At 36.2% G+C, this 26,882-nt stretch overlaps 1 protein-coding gene across 1 annotated transcript in view; it reads left to right on the forward strand.

The window, feature by feature from the left end:
• The window catches only part of LOC141492675 (receptor-type tyrosine-protein phosphatase N2-like), a 653,431-nt gene that overhangs the window by 173,085 nt on the left and 453,464 nt on the right, over positions 1-26,882 (forward strand). The window contains exons 3-4 of the mRNA XM_074193252.1: positions 1,824-1,983; positions 25,881-26,346. Coding sequence (XP_074049353.1) covers positions 26,214-26,346 — 133 coding nt within the window. The 5' untranslated portion in view covers positions 1,824-1,983; positions 25,881-26,213. The remainder of the gene's footprint in view (positions 1-1,823; positions 1,984-25,880; positions 26,347-26,882) is intronic.

The following is a 26,882-nucleotide window of genomic DNA, read 5'->3' on the forward strand; positions in this document are numbered from 1 at the left end:
TTTGGGAACAAAGGACAAACATCAATGTCTGTTCACAATTTCTCAACATTCTTTGCTAATTTTAATCACTGCCTCTGTGTTTTTGTTCATTCTTTTCCTTCTTCTATATTTTCTAAAACAGACATATGAAATGATTGTAAAAATTTATCTATTCTTCCCTCACAGTTAGTTTACTTAAATTTCAAATTCTAAAACCTACATAAAATTCTCTTTGATATAGTCACATAATGACCACTCTTTGAGTTTGGTTATTCATTAAGGACTTACTAAGTCCATATTTTGTACCAGTCTCTGTACTAGGAGCTGGTGATATATATACAAAAGATCAAAACAAAACAAAAAATATGTTGTTGTTGTTGTGATTGTTCAGTCATCCCCCACTCTTTGTGACCCCAAGAACCATAGCATGTCAGGTCCTTTTAGCTTCCATTATCTCTAAAGTCTGCACATGTTCATGTTTATTGCTACCATGATTCTCTCTATCCATCTCATTCTCTGCTATCCTCTTTTTCATTCTGTCTTCCATCTTTCCCATCAGGATCTTTTCCAATGAGTCCTGTCTTATTTCGCCAAAAGATCTAAGTTTAGGTTTCAGTATTTGACCTTCCAGTAAATAGCCTGAATTTATTTCTTTAAGTATTGGCTGATTTGATCTCTTTGCTGTCCAAGGGATTCCCCCAATATCTTCTTCCAGCACCACAGTTCAAAAGTGTCGATTCTGAAGCTTCCCTTACAGTCCTTCTTCACAGTCATAAATGACTTTGGAAAAACCATAGCTTTGACCTTATGGATATTTGTCAGCTAGGTGATGTCTCTGCATCCAGATTTTCCATAGCTTTCCTTTCAAGGAGCAAGAATGATGTCTTCTATTGGGAAGAGAGAGGGAAGGGGAGGAAGGGGGAAAACATGAATATAGGTAGGTAAATACAATTCAGAGGGGAAATGAAGCTATCAGCTAGGACAATCAAAAAGGACCTTTTGATGGAAGCAGAACATAATTGGAGCCTTGAAGGGAACATGGAATTCCAAGAAGTAGAAGTGAAGAAGAAACCACTTCAAGTTGGGGGAAAAAGATGGCAAATGTATGGAGGCAGAAAATGGGATGCTATATACTTGGGACAACATGGATACTGGTTTGACTGGCATTTACAGTGTATTGGGTGAATTACTGAAACCACTTAGGTAAGTTGCAACTCCCAACTTAGAAGGACATTAAGTCTGAAGAAGGAATATATTTTTCCTGAGGCAATAGGGTACCCCTAAAGAATCTTCTTACAACTTCAGGAACATTATTTTTAAAATCGAGTAGAGAATGAAAAAGAGAGGCAAGAGGCTGAAAAAAATAGAGTTCACTTATGAAGATTTTATAATAGTCAAGGTGAGAGGTGTGTAGGGCCTACACAAGGATGGTTCTCTTATTATTAAAGAGAAAGGAACAGATGGAGAGATGTTAGGGTGGTAAATCTTGTGTAGACAAGACTTGTAAAGTGGATTGGATATGGAATTGAATTAGAAGGAGAAGTTGAGAATGACTCTGAGGTTGTGAATCTAGGGGATTAGAGTGAAGGTTGCCTCTTGGAATAGTGTCTGGATTTTGTTGTATCTATGCTTCAGTTTAATATACTTAATTCTGTATTCCTATTCATTTATATGCATTTCACCTTTCCAGTTAGAATATGAATTCCTTCTGACTTTTGTCTATGTCACATTTCTCTTATATTCCCAGTAGTACAAATGCTGGACATACAATAATCAATTGATGAATTTAATGACAATTAATGACAATAATTAATTGACTTTTTTGTTTGCCTTTTGCTGTATAGGACTTCGAAGCTGAAGATTGATAATAAAAGGTCATCTGCTCTTGAAAAGGATATCAACTTGGCCAAGAGTCTTCAGCAGTATCTTACATACCTGAGAATTCTCAACCATGCCTCGACTCCTGATGTCTATTCCCGAATTAAGAGTGAAGTTGCTGTTCAGGTTGTAACTTGTGACTTTGTCTGACTATATTCTTACCCATTCTGTCTTCTCTCACCTATTCTCTTTTGCAGCGCATTTCTTTTCCTTAGTTATCTCTATATTCTTGGTACTTTTAGAGGTTTCTCACTCTTGAGGATTCTTATGATTTCTGATGCTTTCTGTCAGAAGCTGGGGCAAAATAATGGTGTAGCAGAGTCAGAGCCCCAAAGAACTGGGTTCAAATCCTGTTGCTTAAACTTATTGTTTGAGCAACTCTGTGGACAAGACATGTAAACTTTTGGATGACCAAAATTTACCGAAATTTCTCAGAACTTATCTACAAAATATCTAATAGTTTTAATTTGCTTTGGTGGAAGCAATGGCCCTCTGGATGAAATCATAAGTTATTCTAGTATTTGCATAGGACAATACAAGTTTATTTCTGGTTGTTTTATAAAATAAATAAGTTAGAGATGAAAGTGAGTAGAAATGGAATTACACTTGATCTTTTGTTCATTCATAAGTATTTATTTTCTATAATAGGTCAGACAATATGCTAAGTATTGCTTAGCATATTCTCCGTTCTCAAGAAGCTCGATCTTATACTGTCTTGGCTTCAGGTGGAAAATATACAAATTTACTCAAAGGTTAAAGGAAGCAGCTGCCTATATGTTATGATTTGGTGTAGGAGGAGTACTCTCAGCTATATCGAAGATCAAAAAGGTTTTGAAAGAAATGACTCCTTCCCCACACCTCCATATTTCCTCTCACCTAATTTCTCCAGTGTTTCCTGACAATACCACATAGAGAGCCGTTCCTTCAGAATAAGGCACTGTATCTCTAGAAAGACCCCTGTAAACATGCACACATGCCAAACGTGGACACATGCCATCTGAGTAGGATCATATTTTAATATCAGCAGACACTGAGTACATTAGTGCATGTTTGCTAGCTGTCACTTAATAAAGAGCAGGGCCTGAGGGAATGCTACCAAGGATAGCTAAGTTTGGAGGGGGAAGATGTTCGAAAAGTCTTGAGTGCTCTCTAATGAGAGTAAGAAAAACAGAGAGACCCCAGTAGAAGGCCATGGGCAGCCAGGAAAGAGCAGGAGGCATCACTGGCTCCCTGCTGGGTTTGAGAAGGATAGGTGCTAATAGATAACAAGAGTGTGCTGGACGGGGGAGAGAGATGGCAGACACAATTTTCATGACAAACTTCAATTACATCTCCATGTTACCTCGTGCCAGTCCTGGCTATTGTCATCATCACACCTAAAATTTAATCCCTTGAACATGTCAGCCACATTCTGAGAGGAGTGTGGATCCCAAAGAGCATTTTAAAGAAGCAATGGATAGCCAATGCACTTAAAAATAAATGCGTAGCCATTGTGATACTTGGTTGTTCTCGAGTTGCTAGATTGTGTTTGGGAGAATCAAATCACATTCTGACTGGACTCTGGAGGAAAGGCAGTTGTTTGCTAACTGAGCAATAGCAGAGCCTGGGCACAATCAGATGTGAGACTGCTATACATTCTGACAATCAAAAATGGGACAAGACAGTGAAATGCAAGATGTTCCTTGGCATGCTGGGCATCTGGCAGCTCTCTCCTGCTTGTCTTTGTCATTTCTTCTGAGAAGCATCAGCTTGACAAATTTTCTTTCTTGATACTAAGACTTAAACTAGGTTATTGCTAATCAAATTCCAACCCAGCTGTAGCTACGAAACTAGAAGGGATCTCAGAGCTATCTAGTCTAACGTAATCATTTAATATGAAGCCAGTGTAAGCTCAGATGCATCCTCATTTCATTTCCTGCTCCCACTGAGTTTCCAGAGATAAATCGGCAAACTCCCCATCAGTAGCACCCCCTAAGTGGTCAGTTAGCTAGCTCCCTGTCAGTGACACCCCTCAGTGGTGAATCGGCTAGCTCCCTGTCAGTAGCACCCCTAAGTAATACCAATGATTTGAGCCCCCTATATGTTTACAGGATTATCAGTTAAGAATTATTTAGGCAGTCATCTTAATTTTTTTTAGAAAGGGATATTTACTGAAGTTACAGTGAGTAGCTTTCAATCTAAAATGTCCTTGCAGGTATCTGTGATACACACTGTAAAGAGAATTTAGGTAAAGAGAGTTGAGGTGACTATGGATGACTATGGATAAATGTGGTAAAATTAGATTTAAGAATTTAAAGTTAGGAGACCTTGGTTCAAATTTGAACTTTCCTACTTGTCACTACTATGACCTTGAGTAAGTCACTGAATCTTTCTTTGTCTTAGGATCTTTACTTTTAAAATGAAGTTGATTGGACTGTAAGATTCTTTCTAACTCAGAATCTATAAGCTTATGAAGTCCAAAATGTTTTATAGTATTATAGAATCATTGCTATTAAAACTATTATACTGGTGTCTTGGAGATAAGACTTAGGTATTGTCAGTTCAAAGCATCCTCCTTCAGTTCATTAAAAAAATATTCTTTTCTGATAATCTAAATTTATTTTTCCCCACCAATTGCCCTCTCCTATAGAAAGAGAAAAAGAAAAAGAAAACCTTTGTAACAAATATGCATGGTTAAGCAAAATAAATTTCTGCATTCATGACTGATATGTAATGAGTCTCCTTTTGCATCCTGATTTCATCACATTCCCCTCAAGCGATGGGTAGCATTCTTCATAGTGTGTCTTCTGAAATTATGATTGATTACTACATTTATCAGTGTTCATAGGTCTTTCTTAAATCCCAAATATCTTTTTAAAAAGCAACCAAAACTTATATTCCTATGAACAAAGCATCCACATGTAAAGATATGATACCCAATGTAGAGAAAGGGACTACATGCAGCAAGGGGCTGTGGTTGTATGTGGCTGCAGGTGATTCACCCAGGTACTAAAGCAAAGCCATCATTACTTGTCTTTTGTTCCTGCCTCTGGACTTAAAAAACCCCAGCAACAACAAAGTTTTACCTGCCCTCCTTAAAGCAGAAACTCCCTGAGGGTAAGGACTGGCTTACCTTTTGGATCTGTATTCCTAGCACTTAGTATGGTGCTTAACATAGAAGTCTTAGAGGTCCTATGAATCTGCCTTCCAATCTTTAACACAAGAGATTTCAAATTTCTATAACTCATTAGTGGGAAAATGCTTCATGTTGTCCATCTAATTTTAGCTTCTCATCCACATTTGCAAGTTGGTCAGAGCAGGAATTATTTTTCCTATTTTGTGCATGAGGAAACTGAGTTTAGTATGGTTTACTCAGTGTTGAGCTGCTTGAATTAGAAGTCATCTGAATCTCCTAGAACTCATTTCAAAGAGATTTTGAAGAATTTGTAAACCAATGAGCATTTAAAAAAACATTTTATTTGGAGCTTTAATAACACATAATATTTTGATACAAAGTAGATAGAAAAAAAGGATTGTGCCTGAAACTGTACAAATCTATCCCATATAACTTATGTTTCTCATTTCAGCATATTATAACTTCATCAAACATATTTCAGTGCTGTCCTATTCATCTGCATATCCTTCTGGCTTTTCTTACATGAATTTTTTTAATCATCAATGAAATTTTTATTTTTTAAGTTCTTCTTTTTCTTCTTCTTCTTCTTCTTCTTCTTCTTCTTATTATTATTATTCCCTCACTCTTTTCTTCACTGGAAATAAAAAAGTAAAACTCTGGTAACAGTTATGTTTGTCCTTCTTTCTGAAGAAGACCATGACATCAGGGAGGTGATGCCAGGATGAGCACATGAATAAGATTTGTGTGAGAGGGCACTTTGCTAAGTCACCAGCCTCTCTTTCTCCTCCAGAGTAATCTGAATCCAGTGCCAGATATGAATTAGGATGACTGGAGAGGGCCCTGGCTTCAAGGCAATCAGGGTTAAATAACTTTCCTAAGGTCACACAGCTAGTAAATGTCTTGAGTCTGGATTTGAACTCCTGACTTCCTGCCTCGCAAGACCAGTGCTTTATCCACTGTGCCACCTAGCTGCCCCTTTGTAACAAATAAGTATTTTTAAAAAGAACGAATTTCCACATTTTCTAAATCTGAAAATGTATGTCTCCTTTTACACCCTGAGCCCATGGACAGCATATTTCATCATTGTCTTCTGGAAACTGTTATTTGACTAATATGTTTTAGAAATGAAAAAGAGATAAAGCGACTGACTGAAGGAGGTCTCCCAACACCTAGACTCCTATTCTTTTTTCCCCACACTATTTTCTTCTTAAACAATTTTTAGATACCCTTTCAGTGATCTGTACCAGTTATATCAAAGTCAAATAGAAACAAATCCGTACAGACTGCATATTGACTTAGAAAAACACAAATCAGCTAGCTAAGTTATATTGTATTTTGATTTATTTTGTTAAACGTTTCCCAATTGCATTTTAATCTGTTTAAGCAACATTCAGGAATTAGGGTTCTGAGTTTGTTGTCTCTTTTTCTTGAGTTTTAAGGTCATCTCACTTTAAAGCAGCAGATAAGTGGGGTTGTTGAAATAGTGAGGACAGAAGGGAAAATCTCTGTTTTACTATTGGGGGTAGCCCAGAGAAGGCTTTGACCTGGCAGGGAGACCCCAGAAATGTAAAGTGAGTGTGTTGCTGCTTGCTTCAACTTGGGGCCCACAGCGACGACCTCCCTCCTGGAGGGGAGCTGAGAATAAAGTCAAGCCACCACTGCCTTATGCCTCCAGCTCAATTTTATTACTATTAACTTTTACATATATACTGTTAGGTCTTCTAGGGGTAGAACAAAGAAAATGAGGGAGTGGGGGGTGCACAAGCAGTGTATGCAGCATCTTGTGTTACAGGATAAGGGGGTACATTGGGGGGAGGTGGTAAAGCACAGCTGTGCTCTGTGCCCTTGGGCTGTGGGGGGGAATGACCAGCTCCCAAGGACTCCCGCACCTTATCTCTCAGGGTGGCATGCCAGCTCCTGAGACTGTCCAGGTGGCAGGGCCATTAGAATAGCCTTTGTTCCCACATGAGTGCATGAAGTAGATTCTATTCTGATATAATGCACTTTCAGAGCAGGTTTGGAGCTAGTTGCTATTACTAGGAATCAAATATCTTTTTAAATGGATGAAGAATACATAAGATGTCCCAGAAAGACACCAGTCACATTACCTCATTCATAGTATTTCCAAGGACATTTTTATCTCTTTTAAAATGTAAAGGTAGAGACAAAACTTTCAGAACATACAAATAACTATGTCTACGTCCAAGTGGTGTGCAGATAATAGTATACACTACTAGTACATGGCAATGACTGTTAGGAAGAAAAACGTTGAGGAGGAAATAAGCACCTCCTCATCTATTTTCTCCTTGACCTCAGTGACTTTTCTAGGATGTTGAAGTCTTAGAGGTTATGTGAATCTGCTTTCTCATGGCTCAGATTTCAAATCTCTATAATCCATTAGTGGAAAAATGTTTCCTATGGTCACTCTAATTTTAGTTTCTGACCTCCATTTGCAAGGTGGTCATAGTAGGAATTATTGTTCCCATTTTGGTTATGAAGAAACTGAGTTTAGTATGGTTTACACGGTCATATAACCTCTAAGTGGAGCTTCTTGAATTAGAAGCCATCTAAATCTCCTGATTCCTGGTCCCATGTTCTTTCTGGGACTTCATGCTTCCTCCTAAAGAAAACCACTCTGTCAATTTGGATCACTAGCATAATTTTTCCCCCTTACAATTGTATGCCTTTTTATTTTCAACTGAATGATATGTTCCAATGAAAACAGCTGGTTATGTGTTTGAAAGCCTTTCTATGGTTCGAGTTTGGTCACCTAACAAAAATAAAAGGGAAGGGTAAAGAAAGGAGAACAAAAAGAAAGGAAGGCACTTTAAGCATGAGGTATATTTATTCAGAGTAGCTTAGCATATTAGGATCCCATGAAGCAGCTTGCTCCTATGGAAGAGAATTTTTCCCGAATCTCTTGAACACAGGTAATTTAAATATATATAGATAGATAATCTTTTTTGTTGTATTTGCCCTCTCCTTTGTTTTCCTACTTTTTTTCCTTTATCAAAAGGGGTGATAAAGTGGATTTCTGGATTTCTATAAAGACACATTCTATTATGTCCTCCTAGTATTTATGGTGTGATCAATAGCTGCTAACCAGCCTGTTGTCCAGCAATATTTTTATTTATTTTAATTTTTTACACAAGCTACATACAAAAACACTTTTCAACATTTACTTACAAAACCTTGAGTTCCAAATTCTCTCCCTTCCTCCCATCCCACTTCCCCTCATTGAGAAAGCAAGTTCCTTGGTGTAGGTTAAAATGTGTAGCCATGAAAACCATTACTACAAGTCACATTGCAAAAGCAAACAAAATGCCACTCCCCGGAACACACACACACAAAGAGAAACCTTGAAGTAAATAATAAAATGGAACAAAAAAGTATGCTGCAGTCTGTATAAAAATGTACAGACACCATGAACTCTGTCTTTGGAATGGATAATATTCTTTATCATAAATCCTTCAGATTACTCTTGGGTCATAGCATTGCTAAGAAAAGATCGATATTTTAGAGTTGTTTATACCAACTTTGTATACAGTACATAGCTTGTATAGCAGCTGCTACTTTGTATACAGTACATTTTCTTTTGCATCTGCTCATGTAAGTTTTTTACTGACAACATTCTGTTCATCATTCCCTTAACAAAATAGCATTTCATCTCAATCACATTCCACACTTTCTCCAGCCATTCCCCCCCCAACAGTTGGGCATTTCCATAATCTCCAATTCCTACCACCAGAAGAAAGTTACTATAAACATAGTATACACATAGATTCTTTTCTTCCCATATTTCATCTTTTCTAGAATATAGATCTTTCAGTGGCACTGTTAGACCAAAGGGTAGGCATGGCTTGAAAGCCCTTTGGGCATAGTTCCAAATTCCAGCAATAGTTTTAGTAGGTGAAGTGGGGAGAGAGAATATATTCATTATATGAGGCAATGACTGAAGAGAAACATGGAGAAGAAATGGGCAAATGTGTCACTTCTACGTAGCCTTGATCCCAGCTAAAAGATGAATTTAGGGTCTTCTCCTCAATTGCCTTATTCTTTTTTTTTTTTTTAGTTTTTGCAAGGCAAATGGGGTTAAGTGGCTTGCCCAAGGCCACACAGCTAGGTATTTATTAAGTGTCTGAGACTAGATTTGAACCCAGGTACTCCTGACTCCAAGGCCAGTGTTTTTATCCACTATGCCACCTAGCCGCCCCTCATTGCCTTATTCTTTACAGAATGATGGAGAATAGTAATAATCATCGGTGGCATTTAAATAGTGTTTCAAAGTTCACAAAGAACTTTCTGCACAGTATTTCATTTGATCCTCATGCAACATAATGGGTGAGATACTGCTCTTCTCTCCATTTTATAAATGAGGAAACTGAGGTCAAGAGAGTACAAATGACTTGCAAAGAATCACCCAACTAATTAGTGTCCAAGGAAGGATTTGAATTCAGGTCTTTCTGAATCTCCAATTTAGTGTGGTATCTACATACAATGCCACCCTTCCTTCCATTCTCATAGGGCATCTAATTTACTTTAAACAGGAGCATTTAACTAAGGCTAATAGGAGAGAGCCAACAGATTTTGCAAAAAGACTCAATTCTCCTTGATCTAGGTATAGTGGACAGTGGAATATATATAGTGGACTTAGAATCAGGAAGACAAAAGTTCAAATTCTGCCTCAGATACTTTGCTTATTGACTCACTCTGAACACCTGTGCCTTAGTTTTCTCACCTGTAAAATGGGAGTGATAGGCTGAATGACCTTAGAAGTTCTTTTTATCTCTAAATTTGTGGTCCATTCAATGAAATTTCAAAGTCAAGCTTCATATGAGCAAGTTCAAATAGTACATGGAAAAGATGAATGTCTTCACTCCACTTGCTGTATGCTGCTAAATATCGTCTTCTTTTATCAAAATGAAAAACAATTACATGGACCTGGAACCTTCCTATGGCAGGAAATTCACCTGAAAATCAGCTCTATCCTCAGGTGCAGCCCAACGCAATGGGAGACAGATGAAACAGCTGAAGAACATAATTAAAGAGGCCTCTGTCAATACTTTGTCTTGTCTCACTGTTAGCAACAGGATGGAAGTCCTGAAAGCAGGTATTTAATTAGGTTTTTTAAAAAACTAGAGTAATGGCAAAAACTTGCTGAAATTGAAAATCGGTGGCAGAATATTGGGTATTTCATTCCATGAGTCATCAGGAGGCATTTTATACAATGCCAAAGGGAAATGGGGAACTGCTACTCTTAAGGGGAAAAGTAATTTCTCTCAGTTAACTCAAGGGACTCTTTCAAATTGTCCCTTATGATATTGTGCATGACCCTATGGGAATCCTAATATAAAAGCAAGAATTTTATTAGCTCACTATCTGTTGCTTATTTAGAGGGTGCAGGAAGAAGTGTTCATTAAATTAACTGAAAAAATGTGTATAACCTAAAGGATTTATTAAATCAGTATAATACGCTTCAACACAACCTTTCAAATTCAGGGAAGGTGCCAGTCTGTTTGATGGAGGAGGGGAATAGCACATTGAGCTATGCTGGATAGGCATGAGGAAATTTCTGTCATAGTTCTCTTTCTTCTACTTCTGCAAACTTGAAAAAAGCATTCACTAACAGGAATGCTAGCAGCTAATGATAGTAATGTTAGCAACCAATATTTGTAGAGTTATATAGATGGATGGATGGATAGATAGACAGATAGAAACAGGCGTATATGGATATTTCAAGAGACAAAAATTTATATATGTAGATGATAAATAGATAATCTCATCCTCTAAGAAAGACTTATAGAAAAACATGAATTAAGAATCACAAAGGAAGAAGGTGAATGGAGGATGGGAAAACCACATTTATATTCTTTTTTTTTTTTTTTGCTATAACTCTAATGGGTATTCACTTTGATGAAATCACAGATCAATCTACCAACCAATCTATCAAGTGCCTAGGCACTAGGGAAAAAAAGACCAAAATGAAACAGGCCCTGTCAACAAGGAGTTTATAATTTATTGCAAGAATTCTATAAATTGTAGTTTTCATCTTTCTTTTTTTCTGAATGAAAAAGACACTAAAGAAAATTAGCATTTCTACAAAAAAGAAACAAAAAAGATTGTATATGAAACTTCACATCTAAATTCTATAAATTTTATTTTTCCTTATAAAGTAAAAAATGCAATATAAATAATACATTTTCTCAAAGTATTTTAATATATTTTATTTTCCAATTACATGTTAAAATAATTTAAATTTAAATTTTAAAAACTGTTTAAACAGTGTTTCAAAGTTCATAAAGAATTTTCTGCACAGTATTTCGTTTGATCCTCATGCAACATAATGGGTCAGATACTGCTCCTTTCCATTTTATAAATGAGGAAACTGAGGTCAAGAGAGTACAAATGACTTGCAAAGAGTCACCAACTAATTAGTGTCCAAGGAAGGATTTAAAAATTTAAAGTTTTAAAGTTTTCAGTCCCAAATTCTGTCCTCTCATTTTTCTCCCTACCACTGAAGGTAGACAATTCAATATAGATTATACATGTGAAATCATGTAAAAATTTCTTTATTAATCATTTTTTACAGAAGGATGAATAAAAAATAAGAAGAAAGTAAAAAATGGCATCCTTCCATCTATATGTCAGGGTTGGTTCTTTCTCTGGAGGCAGATAGCATGCTTCATCATTAGTCCTTTGGGATTGTCTTGTATTGTTATTACTGAGAATAGGGAAGTCATTCACTGTTCTTCATCTACAATACTGCTCTTACTGTGCACAACCTTCTGCTTACTTCTCTTTGCATCAATTCATTTAAGTCTTTCCAGGTCTTTTGAAGTCATTCTACTTGTCATTTGTTATAGCATAATAATATTCCATTACAATCATATGGCAGAGCTTATTTAATCAGTCTCTGATTGAACTACATCTTCTCAGAACCTTGTATATTAGGAAGGGCGGGTAATATGCCTGGGGATCTTAATGACCACAGTACCAAGGGGAAAATAGGTTCAGAAAGGTTACATAAGTAAGCTGCATAGTCATGACATGAATGGCCAGTGCTCATTATTCTGCCCCTTGCTTGTATAATATCATAGTGTCTCTATGTCTCTATAATATCATATTTTTGTGTTAACAATGTTTGGGACTTTTGTGGAGGAATTGTCACTGTTGAGACGCTGCTCCTGATGTTACTGAAGGGGAGAGCTATGGCATGATGGAAAGAGCACTGACTTTATCCTACCTCTTTCATTTAGTGACTATGTGACCCTTAAGTAAACCTCCCTGGGCTTTAGTTTCCTTATCTGCAAAACAAAGGAGTGGACCTCTGAGATCCCTTGAAGTTCTCGATACATGATTCTATTACTTAATGGTTTTTCTGTTCCTGTCAATAATTCTTGAGGGATGGGGACAGATCAGCAACAGAAATCTGGGTCTAGAGTCAAAAAGACATGCATTCAGGGGCAGCTAAGTGGCCCAGTGGATACAGTACCTGCCCGGGAGTCAGGATGACCTGAATTCAAGCCCATCCCCAGACACTTATTAATTACTTAGTTATGTGACCTTGGGCAAGTCACTTAACCCCATTTCCTTGCAAAAACCTAAATAAATAAATAAATGAATAAACAAATAAATAAATAAGGCTTGCAGTCAAATCTTACCTCAGACAACTATGTGATTCTGGGCAAGTCACTTCACCCCGTTTGCCTCGGTTTTCTCATCCTTAAAGTGAGCTGAGAAGAAAATGGCAAACTAATTCTGTATCTTTGCCAAGATAATTCCAATTAGGATCCAAAAGAGTTCAGTACAAATAAAACAGAAAACTGACAAATCAAAAAACCAAGCACCTGAACAACAGTAGCATTCTTATCCCCAGAAGAAGGCTATTTTTAAGTAAGAAAGGGGGGAAAGTCTTTATTATATATCTTCCCATTTAAATTCCTACTTTGGGGGAATCCATTTTTTTATTGAAATGACCCTCAGATTTTGATTTTATATGAAGAAATATGATCTTTGTCTGGCTTTATTATGGGGAAAGGGTTTGTGAATGAATGTGACAAGGATCTGATTTCTCTTGCCTAAGGAAAAGCCTAACCTGGAGAATCATCTTTCTCTCCCAGCTTGACTATCTGAATTCAAATGTGGTCTCAGACACTTGCCTCTTATTACCTGTGTGACCTTGGGCAAGGCACTTAACACTGATTGCCTTATACTCAAGGCCATCTCCAGTCCTCCTGATTCATAGTTAGCCACTAGACCTAGATGGCTCCAGAGGAGAAAGTGAGGCTGGTGACTTAGCACAGCACCCCCTCACTCAGATCTAGTCCACTTGCTTATCATGGCATCATTTATTTGATGCCATGGTCTTTGAGAACAAAAGACAAAAACAACATCATCATATGATGGTTAATTGCTCAGTCACAATATCCCTTTTCAAGACCATATATCAAGTTCAAGAGAGCTTTATAGCCTCTTCAAAAAAAATGAAATTATGGATCCTTGAAATTAGAAAGTTCTCTCTTGAACCAAGGAAAAATGCCCCATGCCGATTCTTCATAAGTGATTATGAACCAGAGCTGTCATTTGGGCTTTTCTGGTCACATTAAATAACTTGGACTCTACTGGTCACTTTTCTGTTTTCTTTATTCCCTTGGCTGATGAAATTCCTCAGTTGCAAGTTTGGGTTTTATATGCCACTGACTTTTCTGGGGTGCAAAGCAATTACCAGTTCATGCTTTTATAAATCATCCTCTTCTAATTCCTCTGTCATCAAAAATCTAAATCCACTATAGACAATCTGGGGAGTATTCTGAATTTATTCTCCAAGGAGGTCTTAGCACTGATTACTTGATAAAAGAAACCATGGGGAATAAAATCACTACTCTTTTTAAATCAGGCCAACTAACTCAGAGCTATGGCACCCTAATTGAACTGTTATTGATCACTAAATCAAAATGTTAGTAAGGCATCTGAACTGCTGATGGTAGCAAACAATTTTCTTTGGCTATAGAGTACAGACCTTTTCCACTGTTGCTCAAAAATCCTTTGGCACCTAAATTGTGCTACATAATAATGTTTGAACCATATTCTCATACTGCATCATTTCAATATTTTGAAATTAAACATCTTTATTTAGCATTTCAATAATGTTTGACTTTGAAAAGTCCTTCATAAGAATTTCTTTTCTTCTTCTTCTTCTTCTTAAGATTTACCTGAATTGTAACTCCTCTGTCCTCTTAATATTCACTGTACCTCTCTGGACCTCTTTTCCTCATCTAGAAGACAAGACTGTGAAAATAAAATTATCTTTAAGGTTATTTCCAGCTCTTAAATTCCAAAAGGCTAAAAATGGTCAATGTCCTTTCATCCTTGAGAAAGGAAAGGAAACTGAGGACTAGGGAGGTTAACTGTCTTGGTTAAAGTTTAAGAATAGAAATGGGATGCCCAATCCTAATCTTATCAGATTGTTCCTTTATAGTGATTCCTTAATTTTGAGTTTTAGGGTCTAGGACCAAAGGTACTTTTTCTTACATGAAAATTTTGTTTACAATAATGAAGATGGGAAAAAAACCACAATCACAAGACAGCAATAATTTAATGTTGTGAAATAAGAATGACCAATTCTAGTCCTACAGAATAAAAGTGAGAATATACTTCCTCCAACTCCTTATAAGAGATGGAGGTCTGCAGATTTAGACAACTGTATATAATATCAGACTTTTAATATGTTTATTGGTTTTGCTGGTTTTTCTCTTCTTTTTCCTCCTTTTTTTATTCCCTGTTATAAATGATGGCTCCCTAGAAGTGGAAAGGGGTGAGGATACAGAGATGTAAAAACAAGATGTAATAAAATTCTATTTAAAAAAAATTAAATAAAAGGCAATATGTACATTTCATAATAACCTCTTCTGATTTGAGGTAGAGTCAGGACTGGTTTAATCTCAATTTGATATACTACTTGAGAAGTTTGAGGGTATCAAGAGAAATTGTGGAAATTATAAAACATCTGGAAGGCTAGGTTTCTAGGAATCAATACAAACAATTTATGTTCTTATCATTAACAGTACTTTCCTAGTAGATTCCATCCTAATTCTTCAGTGTGCTTATGATATCACAAGTCAGTCTATAGATAAGGACTACCTATATTAAGATAGAGGGCAGCCTTTCAGACAAAGTTGGAGAGCAAGGTCCAGGCCTCAGATTTTATGGCAGAACATCTAAGGTTTTCTGGCAGAATAAGTAGTGAAGATGATTAGTTCTGTGAACTTGATTTGCCTCTTATGTAGATAGTGGAGCATGTTAACAATTTACAAAACTGCCAACTCTCATGGGGAGTTGAGATAATAGCAGCATTTCAATGTCATCATTTAAGCTCTGGTTTTTCCACAAAAGTAGAAAATATGCATTCCTGATGACAGCATATGATTTTAAACTACAATGTGGTATGGTGGATACTATATTTCTACTATAGATACGTGATCCAAATCTTACGTTATTTAATAATCTTTACAAAGTATAAGCTAGACTCTGCTAATGATTAAACTGATATAATAGTTTCCATGAGATCTGTTTATTCAGAAAACAATTAAGTACCTTCAATGTACAGTAAGTCACAGTGTTATAGACTGTACATAAATATGACTGTAGACTGTAAAATATAAGATAGTCTGTATTTGCACTGAGACACACTAGTTAGAATATAAACATATGATATGTTATATAATGAAATGATTTATTGTAATAATTGGAATAACATAACATGATAATAGAGATCATAAGCATCTGTGAAGTTGAAAAAGAAGGGAAATCATTGTGGAATGAGGAAATTGTAAGAAAGTGAGAAGACTTAAATTGGTTCTTCCAAAAAGAAGTAGGTATCAAAGAGAGGGAGGAGAGGCATTCTAAGTAATGGCAAAAGAAAAAGAAAAATCAAAGAGGTAAGAAGAGTCAAGTCATACTTAGAAGTCAGTGAGTTAAACATATTGACTAGAGTGAAGAACTCCAGAAGAGTTACTGGAGGAAAGCCTAAGCAGATGGTCAACATTTTGGTAGACTTTGAGAACCAGGATTAGGAATTTGAACTTGATTCCTTTGATAATGAGAAGCCATTTGTGGGTTTTGAGCATGATCAGAGCCATGTTTGAGAAAGGCAGTTAATTTTAATCTTAATCCATGATGATTATATCATGAAGTATGTCCTTACCTCTATGTTAGGATAGTGAAATCCTAAATTCTTAGCATTTCAAAGAGAAGTTAGAGGTCATCTACTCCAATATTTTGTATAAATTCCTTCTACATCCCCCCTCCACAAATATCCCTCCTTCTTTTTCAGTGAGCTTGCTCCTTTATGAAGCAGCACATTTAACAAATGATCTAGTTGTTAGAAGTTTTTTCTAATATTGAGTCAGCATCTACCTCTCTGTGATGTCCATTCATTGGAGTCAAATAAATTGAATCTAATTTTTATCTCACATGACAGCTCTCCATATACTTTAAATTATCTGTATTATTCTGTTCCAACCCTGTTTTATTTCTTCTAGCTTAAATATATCCTGTTCTTAAACTGATTCTTTTATTACTTGACTTTAGTACATATTATATCCCAATGATATTCCTCCAAAATCCACTCAAAATTTGATATTTGGGAATGAGCATAGTTCTCTAGGCATTCTCTCATTATACAATTGGTCTATTACCTTCTTTCTTTAAAATACTTCATTGTTTTAATACTTAGAGGATCTGACACTTTTCTGCACATCTCCACCTGGAATGACTTAGTGTTCGAACTTTAAGCACTTTTGTAACCAAAAAATACATTGCCATATAGTCAACAATAATAAGTCTTTCTCAACTTAGTACAACTGGTCTTTACAATATATATATTTGTCCTTCACTGGACTCACATACAAAGACTTTTCACATGAATAGAGTATGCCAGAGATTGATCTTTGCTGACATAACCTTCAAGAATGCAGGGTCATCTCCATGACATAGTGAGGCTCTGGAAGAAGACTTTGGTTCTGGATGCTTTGGGAGTCAGGATGGACTTACTGCTTTCATTATAGTGAATTCATGATGTAGAATCCCTTTGCACAACTGTAGATAGGTAGCTCTTTTGTAAGTTAAAATATTTAGGGAAATGGAGGAGTGAAGTGACTTGTCTAGAGTCACTTTATGATTCAGAGGGAAGAACTGAATGTGATTTTTTTTCCTGATTTCAAGACTGGAGCACTGGGGCACAAGGCCTCTGTATACTTTGTGGAATGACTTGCATTGCACAATTCTTTGACGGGCTTCTCTGTGGATTCTTAATAAGAATACAACAAATTAAGGCATCTTTATCTTTTTCACTTGACATGTTGCTACCATGTTTTCCTTACTCAGCAGTGAACTGAGATATAGCAATCTAATGCATTAAGCTGTATTTATTTGTACTTGATTATATTGGTGACTTGAGGGAATACACTTCTGGTTTGCTGGAAAATCTTCACCATCAAATAAATTTTGAGCATAATGAGAAGCTTTTCTACCAGTCATTTCCAGGATTCCTAATGGTAATTTTGGTGCTGTGCTGTTCAAATTGTATATAGTATACATTTATGGACTGAGGTCTGAAGTCATTTGTTAGCTTGCATTGGAGAAAGTTTATCCATAGAACAAATTCTATTACAAAAATGTCATTACAGGGGCAGCTATAAAGGGTGGTGCAGTGAATAGATCACTGACCCTGGAGTCAGGAGGACCTGAGTTCAAATCCAACCTCAGACACTTAATAATTGCCTTTGTGACTTTGGGCAATCACTTAATGCTCCCCTCCTATTGCCTTGCAAAAACCAAAAGAAAAAATTGGCACTACTGCATTTCTGTATAACAACAAAAAAATTCTATATTTCTTTTTTTTAGATTTTTGCATGACAGTGAGGTTAAGTGATTTGCCCAAGGTCACATATCTAGGTAATAAGTAAGTGTCTGGGTTGGATTTGAACTCAGGTCCTCCTGACTCCAGGGCCAGTGCTCTATTCACTGTGCCACCTAGCTGCCCCAAGATTTCTGTATTTCAATCATTACTGTTCTATGTGTATTGTTCTAAAGCTACCAGTTTCAGTGTAATTCAGGTATCTCCTTAGAATTTGACTACATAGGTTAAATCGTAGTATGATAATGATAAAGTGATTTATCATCCATACTCATGTGAGATTTGTTGCAAATGAAACCTAAGAAATAACCTGACCATGGACAAACTAATGAGTAATTATTATTAACAATAATAACATTATCATCAGCGACAATATTAATAATAATAACTTCTTGTTCTTGTTCTAATTCTTATGATAGGGAGTAGACTTGTGATTTCATTAGAATGGGAAACTTCACAGAAATGGATTTGGGTCATGGCTCTCTCCTTAACTTATAGTCTGAGTTAGTCAAGTGATTTGTCCAGGGTCCCACAATCAGTGTGTGTTTGTGTGTGTGTGTGTGTGTGTGTGTGTGTGTGTGTGTGTCCCAGTTTAACAGATGAGGAATCTAAAACCTCATTTTTTGACTCTAGTACGCTACTGCTTTGATGAACATTGTAGGTGAGATGGCTCCTAAGAAGACTACATTATGGACCAAGTTCTAAACCCAGTCCAGCAGGATCACTAATGTTCAAATGTCCAAGTGAGTGATGTTGAGATGTGGATGTGCCAATGATATGGAGGCTTGATAACTACTTGTCTATGGCGATGTAGAAAAGGTCTCTATATGAATTGAACCAGATGAGTTCTTAGATTTATTTCATTTTTAAGATTTCATGATCTCACCATCTTCTTTCCTTAATGTTAATTCCTTGTGTTCCAGAGAACCAATTATTAAATAGCAACATCATAACCTAAATTCACCACTTTGAAGACCCTAAAACTGGATTGTTCCCCAGTCAAGTGGTTTATTGAAATCTTGTTTTATTTTGCTAAAGGAATTGACAATAGCAGGATACACAAGTAGCTACTTGTTTCCTGGTGAACTTGAATAAAGCAAATGGAGAAGAATCTGTAAGGATCTAAGAAGAGAAGAATTTGAGTTCAAGCTGTGAGATAACTTAGAAAGAGAAGACTATCAAAGAGGAAATTTGAACTGCAGAAATCAGAGACAAAACAAAGGAAAGAGAATCAGTTCAAGAAATATTGAATCTGCAAATCCTTTTTCCTCACCCCATGTCACTTACTAGCTATATGTATTTTTGCAAGTGATTTGATCCCTTGGGATCAGTCATTTGAAGAAGGAAAATGTTAGAGAGGAAAGAGAATGAGTTTGGTTTTGAATATATTCAACACAAAATGCCTAAAGGAGACTCAGGAACTATTCCTCAGGCAGCTAATGGTTCAAGACTGGAGTTTATGGATGAGTTTAAAACTGAATTGAAAAGATTTGAGAGTCATAAAGAGGATGGTTAGAACCATGGGAAATGATTAGATCCCCCTCCCCCAAAGAGAAGGCTCAGGTCAGAGACTAATGAATATCTATGATAAGTATGTGGGAGTTAATTCATGATGGAACAAAGGAAACTGAGAAAGAGCCACCAAACAAGTAAGAGAAAAGTTGTGGGAGATCATAGCCATGAAAATCAAGAGAAGAATGGAGACTAAGCAGGAACTAAGGGTAGTCAGTGTCAAACATCACACTGATTGAGAAGAAGCCATAAGATTAGCTGAGATATTGCTGGTAATCTTGGAAAAAGTAGTTTTAGTTGAGTGCTGGGGATTTAAAATTAAAATGAGCAATGGACAGAGGAGTTGAAAGGTAAAGGAGTGAAGGCAGTAAGTGAGGATAAGTATAGGAATATGGAAGTGAAAGAAAATGAAGGGGTAGTAGAGCCTAGTGAAAGGTTGTTTTTTTTAAAATTCTTAGATAAAACAGAGTATGATTTTAGGCAGTGGGAGAATTAGTAGACAGGGCAATAGTATAGTTGAGGAAAAGGGAAAAAAAGCTTTCAGAAAAGAATGGAGGGGTTGGGGTTGAAAGTAGAACTAGAGAGGATTGAACTTAGCAAAGAAAAAAGCTATGCCCTCCTTGAAGTTAGAAAAAAAAGGCAAAGAAAATGGCTCAAGATCTTGAAAATAGGCCATTTTGATACCAAGAAAAATTGTTCTCCATAATAAATAGTTGATCTATGCTCAATAGAGACCTGTAACAATGTCTCATTATGAAAGGAAGGGGACCCAGAAGTCTTCAGAGGCTGTGCTAGGGAAGCACAAACTCTGGCCCCTTCTAACATTCTTACAAAAGGTTCATATACAATGTATACAGTACATTGTTCCAAAGACCAACTTGTCTGTGTATGGAGTGACTTACTGATATAAGACTGTTGCCTTTGCAATGAGTTTTACATGGTCTCAAAAAATGTATAAAGCAAAGAAAAATACAAAATTATCTTTAGTCCTTGGTGACTTTTATTTATGTGTGGAATTTGACAAAAAAAAAAGGAAGCTCGGAGCATTTTAAAATCATAAGTTCTTAAGATTGTTGTTAAACACTAATTTTGCTGATGGTCTAAATGGGACTTCTTCATTCTGCAGTCCACTAGATATGCAATGAGAGTAAATTAATCCTATAAGTACTAATGATCTTCCCATAAATAGAAAGAGAAGTCAAATGTGAGTTGTACCTCTATGAATATGTGAATCAAAGGATTTTTTCCCTAGAACAGGTAAATAAAGGAGTTGGCCAAGTTGTTTTTATTTTGTGTTCAAAGGCAGCAAGAAACATAGGACAGAACCATCTTATTTTGTAGTAGTCATGATAAATATGTCCAAAAATACCATGGTGATGGTGATGGTGGTAGTGATAACTAACATTTATATAGTGCTTACTATATGTTAAACACTGTGCTAAACACTATAATTATCTCATTTGAACCTCAAAAAATCCTGGAAGGTAGGTAGGTAGATGTTTGGTTGAGGCAAACAAAAGTTAAGAGACTTTCCAAGAGTCAGCAATCTATTTTCTATCATCAGCTATAGAGAATGTGGGGTCAGATAAAGTCTTTGAAGAACTGATTAAAATCCAAACTAATTCAGTTGAATTTGTTGGAAAAAATTAATTTACTTTAAATTTTCACAAATTGTGGTTCAAAAATAAGCAACCAGAGAGGACCAAGGCTTGTAGAATGATTCAAAAAAATCAAAGGCTCAAACCAAAATAAGTGTCAGTTAAGCAGCATTTAAGTATTTAATTATATATGTACATACACACACACCCATACACACACACATATATATATATATATCATATACATATATATACATGCCTTATACATATATAGGTAAATTATCTTGCTAATTATATTTGTATGCATAAAATATTATCTATCGATTTATATACATATGCCTTATTATCATCACAACCCTGAAAATGCTTCATCTTAGATACTTTTTCAATTCTTTGGATTCTATTAACGCCATAAAATTTTTCTTCTGGAATTGAGTCTTAACATGAAAGCTCTATATTTCTTCTGTGATGCTATCAGGGTGTAAACCAGTATACCAAATATGTGTTCCTCTGCATGAGATAAAACTCTTGTCAAAACAATACCAGATTCAGTAAAAGCAAGCCCTCCCCTCCTTTCTCTCCTTCACAGTTCACATATGGCACTTTCTTTGTGAAGGCTATTACACACTGAAAGAGAGAGAGAGAGAGAGAGAGAGAGAGAGAGAGAGAGAGAGAGAGAGAGAGAGAGAATGAGAATGAATGAGAGAGAATGAATAAGAGAGATAATGAGAGAATGAATGAGGGAGAAAATGAGAGAGAGAGAGAGAGAGAGAGAAGAACTTGTATAAGACAAAGTAAAGACAGCATGATTTTTAAGTACTGAGATCTGAAATATGACATTGAAGTCACATTGTCTGTTGAATGAGGTTTGGGCTTCCTGAGACTCCCCTCTGTGTTCTCAAGTCTTACACCAATTTGATGGCATTGTCGATACTGTCTCATTAGGAAGTGTGGGGACAGTCCAGTAGGGGCATGCTTTGTCATGCCAGCAATAGGCATCTCCTGAATTAAGTGTGGCTTGAAAACTGCCTGAGGACTTTCAGTCTGACAGACCAGAATGTTTGATCATGCTCCAAGTTGATCGGGGAGAGAAGTCCAAATTTTGGTTGCTAGTTTCTTTTGACACCTTTGCGCAAGCTATGGAGTAGTGAAGCGAGGAAGGTGCCAATACCCCTGACTTGTATTTGGATGTAGCTAAGACCAATTAAAGCACTAACTGTGAACAGACTTCTTGAGCATTTCTTTATAGGGAATTAATTGTTAATTTCCCAATTGTGGAATAAGCCAAATGGATTGCTAAGAGATAAAGCATTTATTTTTGCAAAAAGGAAAGGCTCTTATTGCCTCATCCTTGCCCTGAAAACCCAAGCCAGGGAGAAAACTGATACTGACCCTATATCTGTTTTCTTATATGTATTTCATATGCATTCAACTGAAAATATATCAATTAATTTCACAATTCGATACTACTTTAATGACAGCACTGATAGATTTGGAGGCAGAGTTTAGAGGTAGATTATTCTGGTATACCTTATTATGAAAGATATTTTCAGAAGCCTTATGCAGTTTAAAGATAAGCTTTATACAGGTTGCCCAAACCAAATGTCTCTAAGATTTAGCTTAAAAGGTCCATGTCATAAAAATAGATGCCAACCAAAAGTTAGAAATTGGTTAAAAAATATTTTTGAAAATTCCTTAAAATTGAGTGTGATCCAAGTATATTAGAAAGAAAAAAAAACATTTAGTGTCATCTTTAAGATATTATTAATAAAAAAGGTACCAGTATTCTAAAACTGTGGCATCTTGAATACCAGTGAATTCAGAGGCAGACTGCACTTTCTGAAAAAGGAAGAAAAAAAAACATGAGGGAAAAGATTCAAAAATGACTCCTCCTCAACCCTTATTATGACTCCTTTATTCATTTAAAAAAAAGACAGTAGGAGAAAGGTGATGGTTCATGAAGTTTTAGAGACTGCCTTTGACCTTTCCTTGCATTTTCAGTGTTTAGCCGAATGTCTGATACATAGTAGATATTTAAAAATATTTATCGAGAAGCTTTGTTGAAAATAAGAGAAAAGAAAATAGAGAATGGTAAAGGAAGGTTAAGTGATGTTATATTTAAAATAAGAGGGGAAGTGAGATTCTATGATCATTGAGTTAGGAATCAAAATGTTACTCTCACAAACCATGCCTCAAAGCCTTTGAAGTCATAGCATGACCTACATTTGGAATTATTGTGTAAGTATAATTTGGGAGACAAGTTTAGTACCTATGATGTTCTACTAGAGTATCCCTTAAAATTGAAAAAAGATCCCTAGAGGTCATCTGGTCCAAAATCCCCATTTTACCAATGAAAATACTGAATTTCAGAAATGTGAAGTTAATAAACATTGATTAAGACCAGATGGGTGGCACTAATGGAGCATTTTATCCCTTCAAAATTCTTTTTTTTTATGTCAATTGGCCTCTAAAAGCAAACGTCATATAAATTATTTAGCCTAGACTTCTACTTTATGGATTTCATTTTACCTTGCTCTTTTATATGAACTCTTTTAAGCCTGGTTTTGCCTATCCAGTATAAATTCTCCAAGTGTGACTATAATTAAAGGCCTTTTGAGTGGGCCTGCAGGGCTTGAACATACTCTGAGGGAAGAAAGGAGTAGCATCGGCACTTTAAAGAGATCTTTTTGTTTGGATCCCAAGCTGTCAGGGCAGTAACCTGACTAGATGCTCAGAGATTGTCCCTTCTCAATCTAAGTTCAGGTCTGAGCTCAAGATCGACACCTGTCCAATTTATTGGAAATAGTTTGAGGATTCATTGTGTTGTAGCATTTTAGATTTTTCTCTCTAATGCCTTTTATTTATTTATTTGTTTGTTTTAAAGAAGAAAACAGTTGAATGAACCAGTTTTAAAAAGTATTTAAATATGTTGAAGAGCCGTCAAAGTCAGTCTTCAAATTTAAACATTATTAAGTGTTTGGTCTCTTTCTTTGACAAATGAAGGGACTGAAGCGCAGAGAGGTTAAGTAAATTGCCTCAAGTCACAAAGATAATTTGTACTAGAACAAAGAACAGAACCCAGATTTCCTGATACCCTGTTCAAATTCCTTTTTACCATAGTATAGAGAGTAATTGAAATTTCTGGTTGTTGAAGAGTTCATCCAGTTTTAACTTTCATGAAAATGCTTTGGCAGCATCATTGATGAATTGACAGGGTATTGAGTGTCTTTTTAAATCACACTATCACTTTAGTAGCATCTATTTTTACATTTATTTTTTAGTAAAATCCAACCCTGAGTTGACTCTTAATCCTTTGTAAAATTCAAATTTTGGAGTTAAACTAAGTAGAAACAAAATTGTCTTGATTATTGCTCTCTCCCAAAACATTTACACACATGCACACAATCCAATAGTAATTTTATCAACATATCTGTAGCTTTAAGGATTACAAAGGTCTTTATATAACCATGAAGAAAGATGATAGAGTGTGATCTTGAGGACAAAGGGCAATTCCAGACCTGTGATTTCCCAGGATGTGGGGAAACACCTTCCACTGGGAGCTAGCTGGGACACTGAAAGATTGAGGAATTTGCCATTGGCTAAATAGTGAATAGATGGCAGGACCAGGTTTTCCTGGTAATGTAATAATTTTTGCCATCCCCTCTTTATGGATAGGAAAGTGGAGGTTCAGAAAGATTAAATGAATTGTCCTTGTAAGTACTAGAGAAGGGATTTGAACCTAATTCTTGTGGCTCCAAATCTTTCTACTCCCTGCAGTGTGAGTACAGATGGAATATATAAATAGATTTTAGGTGCCCCCCCATGTTGCTACTTTTATTTTGTAAATTCATGGTTGTTCATGAACTGTCATGTGGGTACAATGTGATTAGGTTATTTGACTTGGAGTCATAAAGACCTAATTTTGAATCCTGCCTCAGACATAATAGCAGGGTAAATCATTTGCCTCACTCAACCTTAGGTACCTCATCTCTAAAAAAGAAATAGGAATAATACCTCCCTACTACTAAATGAAATATATATGTAAAATACTTTGTCAATTCTAAAGCATACTAGAAATATTAGTTGTTGGTATTAATCTATACATACCACACTATTAATGAGACTTTAAGGATGTTTAGATATCAGTCTAGACTGTCTTAATGAAGTTCTCATGGTTGACTTCTTAGGGATACTCTCATGGGCAGAACTCTGGACTGAATAGAATCAGGGTCTACTCCAATATGGTATCCTTATGTTCTGATCAAGTCAGCCTACCCCCAAAGTAGAACTGTCTTCAGAGGCCTGTTTTTCTTAGAGCAGATTCAAAGTATATGAGCCGATCCATCTGAAGAGAATTACTAATCAAGTCAGAGTGAGGGAAAATCGAAGGTTGGGTACAAACTTTAAAAACCAATTTTGGTCAGAAGATAGCTTATTTATTTGGGAGCTTTTTGGCATGAAATGAAGGTCCTTGCAATTATTCTGATGTAGAATAATGTTTTTAAAAAGAATGATACTTTTGAAATAATTTATTGGCAGACAAAAGATGTCAGAGTCCAATGGGGACTCCCAAACTAAATCCTCTGAGGCCTTCTTTCAAACCTGCCTAGAGTTGACAGGCAACCATTTGGGGGAGAACTGATTTTACATTAATAAAACTAAATATAAATAACTCCCATGAAATGGGGAAAGAGATCAAAAGGACGAGAATCAGACAGCAATTATTTTTTGTTCTGTTGTGTTGTGTTGTGTGTGACTATATGAAGATGCTAATTTAACTTCATGCCAGACATAACTCCAAAAGGAAAGAAATGTTTTATATGCAGATTCTTGCTCAATTGTAGTAATTTGACTTTGTCTTTTTTTTCCCTTTCTCCTCCAGAACAATATCTACCCTGAACGATTACTAAACTACATAGTTCAGAAAGTCAGAGGAAGTAGCCCTGAGCTGGCCTATGTTACTATATCTCATCCAAATTATCCTGATGATCCCTCCCCAAAGGCCTTCAACAAAATCCAGCCAGACACGTACTCCTATAACCTGGATCCAGACATCGACAAACTGAATCTGTTGGCTGCTCTCAAGGCCTATGTGACCCAGAATGTGGCAGAGAGGAACTCTGACAAAGACTCCAGTGGCAGGACTAGAGATGGCCCTCATTTTGGTGATCGGTTCCTCTCTCCATACAATGAAGTCTTCTCCAAAGAGGAGGAAATGGATGTAAAGGCAAAACCACTTTTCTTCCTGAAAACAGGATTGAGAGAGTTAAGACCAGGCTCTGGAATGTCAGTTCAAAAATTAGTGTCTGTGCCTGAGGATGCCAAGCACTCTTTGAGTTCACTGGATGGTAAAGTATCCTTATACCCTTCCTTCCCTAGAACTAGGGTATTCACTCCTGAGCCCTGACCCATGCTTATTGTTACTAGGCCCCAAGCAGTCACTGAATCTTGAGTTCATTATAAATTTTCATGGCTGTGCTTTCCTAGGTCCATTTCAACTGAATTTCAATTTTTTTTGTTATATTCTTAGAATAATGTTTTTAAAGAAGTTTTCAGAACATACTGCACAGGATTGCTGCACAGAATCATTGTGTGACCTATCTACCGTTACTTGCATTAGGACATAATAAATTATATATAGCTTGGGAGCTTCAATCTTTCCAAAGCAAATGACCTTTGGCAACTATAACACAAAGGTGTAGTGGAAATAATCATACCTTTTACACTTGTTAGCTGTGTGAGCATGGGTGGGACACTTCGTTACCTCATCTTTAAAAAGTGAATAATAACTTCAGTTCTTTATTTGCTTATTTATTGTGAGATTCAATTAAGATCTGAGCAAAACACTTGAAAGCACAATACAATGTAGGTGGCTGTTATAGTT

The sequence above is a fragment of the Macrotis lagotis genome, chromosome 7 (assembly GCF_037893015.1).
Source record: "Macrotis lagotis isolate mMagLag1 chromosome 7, bilby.v1.9.chrom.fasta, whole genome shotgun sequence".
In the NCBI taxonomy this organism is placed as follows: domain Eukaryota; kingdom Metazoa; phylum Chordata; class Mammalia; order Peramelemorphia; family Peramelidae; genus Macrotis; species Macrotis lagotis.